Source organism: Sinocyclocheilus grahami, unplaced genomic scaffold, assembly GCF_001515645.1.
Source record: "Sinocyclocheilus grahami isolate Dianchi unplaced genomic scaffold, SAMN03320097.WGS_v1.1 scaffold50.1, whole genome shotgun sequence".
Lineage (NCBI taxonomy): Eukaryota > Metazoa > Chordata > Actinopteri > Cypriniformes > Cyprinidae > Sinocyclocheilus > Sinocyclocheilus grahami.
Window position 1 is genome coordinate 820451 of NW_015505229.1, and position 4261 is coordinate 824711.

Sequence of the window (4261 nt, forward strand, 5' to 3'; positions counted from 1 at the left end):
ATAAGTCATTATAATCAGTAATTATGTCCCCACTGGATGCAACAAATGCCTCGTTTGTAATGGGTTTTAATGCTTATGTCTTGTTGCTCCGGGCGGGACACGGCATCACAGTATGGTGAGGGGCGTAACATTTCCGTCTCACGCTTGAGGTATTCGGCCAATCCCAACGCACTGGATAGCTGGGCAATCACAGCACACCTCGCTTTTTCAGACCGATGAGCTTTGTAAAAATCGACGCGTTTCAAAAAGTCGGGGCATAGAGGAGAAACAATAATGTACAGTATGTGGAAAATAATGTGTTTTTTTAACTTTAAACCGCATAAACACATTTCATTACACCAAATACACAAAATAATGTTATTTTTAGCAGCATCATATGACCCCTTTAAAATAACTTTTTTTTATATATATTTTAAAATGTAATTTATTTCTCTGATGGTAAAGCTGAATTTTCAGAAGCTGTTAGTCTTCAGTGTCACATGATTCTTTAGAAATTATTCTAATATGCTGATTTGCTGCTTAAGCAACATCTCTTATTGTTGTCAATGTTGAAAACAGCTGTGCTGTTTAATATGTTTGTGATTTTTTTTGATGAATAGAAAATTCAAAGAGTATTTATTAGAAATATAAATATTTTCTAACATTGTAAATTTTTTACTGTCACTATCAATTTAATGTACCCTTACTGAATAATTATTTTATTTTTACTGAACCCAAACTGTTGAACAATAGTGTAAATATACACGGAAAACATTTATGATTTATTTAGCCTAACAGTGACTTATTTTCCTTAGAACCATGTACCTTCTGGGATACATTCCAAAAGACGACCGTCTTTACCTGGGTGATAAGGAGCTGAACATAGTGAGTTACTCTCTTCTGGTGTCTGTCCTGGAGTACCAGACTGCCGTCATGCGCAGAGACTTTGGCATGGCAGACAAAGTGCTGCCCACCATCCCGAAAGAACAGAGAACCAGAGTTGCCCACTTCCTGGAAAAACAGGTAAGACTTTATGGCCCGGTTTCACAAACGGGGCTTAGCTTAAGCCAGGACTAGCCCTTAGTTAAATTAAGATATTTAAGCAACTTTTATAAAAATGCCTTGGAAGAAAACATTACAGGTGTGCATCTTGACACAGAACAATGACACTGACATATTTTAAGATATGTCAGAGCAAGATATTTTCAGTTGAGTTAGCTCAAACATGCATTTTAGTCTGGGACTAGCTTAAAGCCTTGTCTGTGAAACCGGAGGTAAATGTTTGCCTGTAAGCTATGATATGCATAATATAAGGTATAAAATTATTTCTAAAATAACAGCAGCTAAGACTAACCCATATGTTTTGGAAATATTTTTCTTGATCGAATGTTTTTAAAAAATATGCATTGGGATGAAGTACAAGTTATAACTTAAAAGTACTTTTGAAGATACAATTGTGTGTCTAGAAGACCTTGTATAGATTGATTGGCTGCCAAATGTGCATTGTCAAAATTATATTCTGTGATATCTGAAGGATCTTTGTTTGTGTGCCTGCAGGGTTTCAAGCAGCAGGCTCTGGCTGTGTCCACTGATCCAGAGCACCGGTTCGAGCTGGCGCTACAGTTAGGAGAGCTGAAAATTGCGTATCAGCTAGCAGTAGAAGCTGAGGTTTGTTATTGTACACCAGTGAAACAGCCCCCTAGTGCTGGCCAAGCTCAATTGCTTAATGCTTTATTTATTTTAACATTTATTGAAGTAAGAAAAAGACAGTTTTTTTCTTGTAAAAGTAATGTACAATATTCTCCATGAAAGCTAATATAATGAAGGTGTCTAATGTTACTGCTTTTTTTCTGTAGTCGGAGCAGAAGTGGAAGCAGTTGGCAGAGTTGGCCATCAGTAAGTGCCAGTTTGGTTTGGCTCAGGAGTGCCTCCATCATGCCCAGGACTATGGAGGACTGCTGCTGCTGGCCACTGCATCTGGCAACGCCGCTATGGTTGCCAAGCTTGCAGAGGGGGCAGAGCGTGATGGCAAAAACAATGTTGCCTTCATGACCTACTTCCTGCAGGGAAAGTAAGCATCACAGGAGAAAAAAACCTTCGTCAGCTGAAATAAAAATAGAAAAATTTTGACTATGGATGTTTTACTCTTGTGGATTCTCATTTTATAGTCTACTAGTAATTCCTACAATGCTGGAGGAAGTCATGGTTCAGTCACAGATTGTTATTTTTAAATATAGTTTATATATTTTAGTTGATTTTTATTGTTTGTTTATCTTGCCAGACTGGACAACTGTTTGGAGCTTCTGATCAAGACAAATCGTCTACCAGAAGCAGCCTTTCTTGCCCGCACATATCTGCCCAGCCAAGTATCCAGGTCTGTGTTCATTGCCATAGTAGTAAAGTGTTTTTTTTTTTCTTTCTCACAAATTGCAGTAAAGTGACCGATTATTTTAGAAGGGCATATAACGTGCTACTAGAAGAAATAGTATGAATAGAAAATAGTATGCACAATATGCTAATTTTCTGTTCAGTTTGCAATCAGAGTACACGGTGTAAGATTCTGTGTCCCACAACACAACAGTATGCACTTGACTTGATCTTCAGTTTCCAGTGTGAAAAACCTAAAATGAGTCTCTTTTTGACTCTTATTTGATCAAACTCATAAAAATTAAGACAATTGTGCTCTAAATTCAAATAAAATTAATTTGTCATTGATATTTTTTTCTCAGAGAATGAAATGTTACCGTTACAAATCTGTTTGTTCACAGGGTGGTGAAGCTTTGGAGAGAGAGTTTGTCAAAAGTAAATCAGAAAGCGGCAGAGTCTCTGGCAGACCCCACAGAGTATGAGAACTTGTTCCCAGGCCTGAGAGAGGCCTTTGTGGCAGAGGAGTACCTGAGAGAGACCTGCCTCGGCCAAACAAGACCTGCCTCTGACTACCCACTGGTCACGGTAAGAAAACGGCTATTTTCTCTCTCTCTTTTTTTATCTTCACTCAGTGGTATTTTACTATTATTTATATACTTTGCTTATTAATATTTAGTTATCTGTTTTATATGTTCACATTTAGTCAATTTTAGTCATTTTTATTTGTTTTTTTATTTTAGTTTATCAAAACTAGCAAATATAGCCAGATTCCACTCAAAAGGCGCACTATATTGTGAAAACATTACAGTTATAGTGCTTACTTACTGCTCAGTTTCACCAGTTTGTATATATTTGTTGCTGGTTTGTAATTAGAAAAAAAAGGTTTGCTCATATTTTAATGTTTTATTTGTGTATAATGCACCTTTATAATTAAAGCGACTGTGTAGCCAATTTTTTTTTTATTCTCATTTTCTTTCTGTAGCCCAATGAAGAAAGAAATGTGTTGGAAGAGGCCAGTGGTTATGAACCCAAAGGAATTATCCCCACTCCCACGCAGGTTTGTGTTTGTTTATCAAACACTCATTTTGTTGATGGTATTACACTATAGCCCAGAATACCAGAACAACAGTGTGGTGTAAAGAGCTGATCTAATATGTCTTTGTGCATGAACTAATCTATTGGCCTGTGTATGTTCAGCAGGTAAAGGACGCAGAGGAGGCCCCAGAGGATGTGGGAGTTTTGGCCTCGGTGACGGCAGCCGTCTCGGCTCCAGTAGTTGCAACAGTGCCTACTATGAGTCATGCAGAATCCCAGCTTGCTCAGAAGGTTGAGGAGAAGACACAGAAAGAGCCTCCCAAGACAACAGCAGCAGAACAGAAGGTATTTGGTCAAAATATATTCTTAAAAAAAGCGTATTAACATCAGACTTGATGTAACCTCACACTCTGATTTATGTTAAGGTTATCGATGATCTGGAGGATGATTTGGATAACATGGAGCTTGATGACATTGACACCACAGACATCAATCTGGATGACGACTTCTTAGACGACTAAACCCTCAGCACTGAAAGCATTGAGTTTATTTATGCGACCAAACCTTTTTTTATTTGTTCCCGTTAGACCTGCAGAGCTGAAGTCTAGGGTCAACTGGGCTGAATATAAATACGTCTTTTAGGGCGTACCACCAATGGAAAGACAAGGAGAAATGTGCTTTATTGTTGGGGAATTTTTATTTTGGACTTCATTCTGGACCTTCAATTTACATTTTACCCGTACATCAAGGAATACGTTGATTCTTGTGTGAATTTCATCGTGATAAATCATGGTGCCATTATTCATAATAAAGATAACTACTCTACTACAATTATTTGTCCTGTCATGAGATTTTGTTTTTATATCCTGTTAAATGTAGA

General features: G+C 37.5%; 1 protein-coding gene across 2 annotated transcripts in view; it reads left to right on the plus strand.

Moving 5' to 3' along the window:
* The window catches only part of copb2 (COPI coat complex subunit beta 2), a 16395-nt gene extending 12340 nt beyond the window's left edge, over positions 1 to 4055 (plus strand). The window contains exons 15-22 of one of the 2 annotated variants that reach the window (XM_016269215.1): positions 795 to 1002; positions 1537 to 1647; positions 1836 to 2050; positions 2261 to 2353; positions 2748 to 2931; positions 3329 to 3403; positions 3547 to 3726; positions 3807 to 4055. In XM_016269215.1, coding sequence (XP_016124701.1) covers positions 795 to 1002; positions 1537 to 1647; positions 1836 to 2050; positions 2261 to 2353; positions 2748 to 2931; positions 3329 to 3403; positions 3547 to 3726; positions 3807 to 3902 — 1162 coding nt within the window. In that variant the 3' untranslated portion in view covers positions 3903 to 4055. Of the gene's footprint in view, positions 1 to 794; positions 1003 to 1536; positions 1648 to 1835; positions 2051 to 2260; positions 2354 to 2747; positions 2932 to 3328; positions 3404 to 3543; positions 3727 to 3806 lie in introns of both variants that reach the window. The other variant, XM_016269214.1, reaches the window with a different exon arrangement.
* Positions 4056 to 4261: the final 206 nt, after the last annotated feature.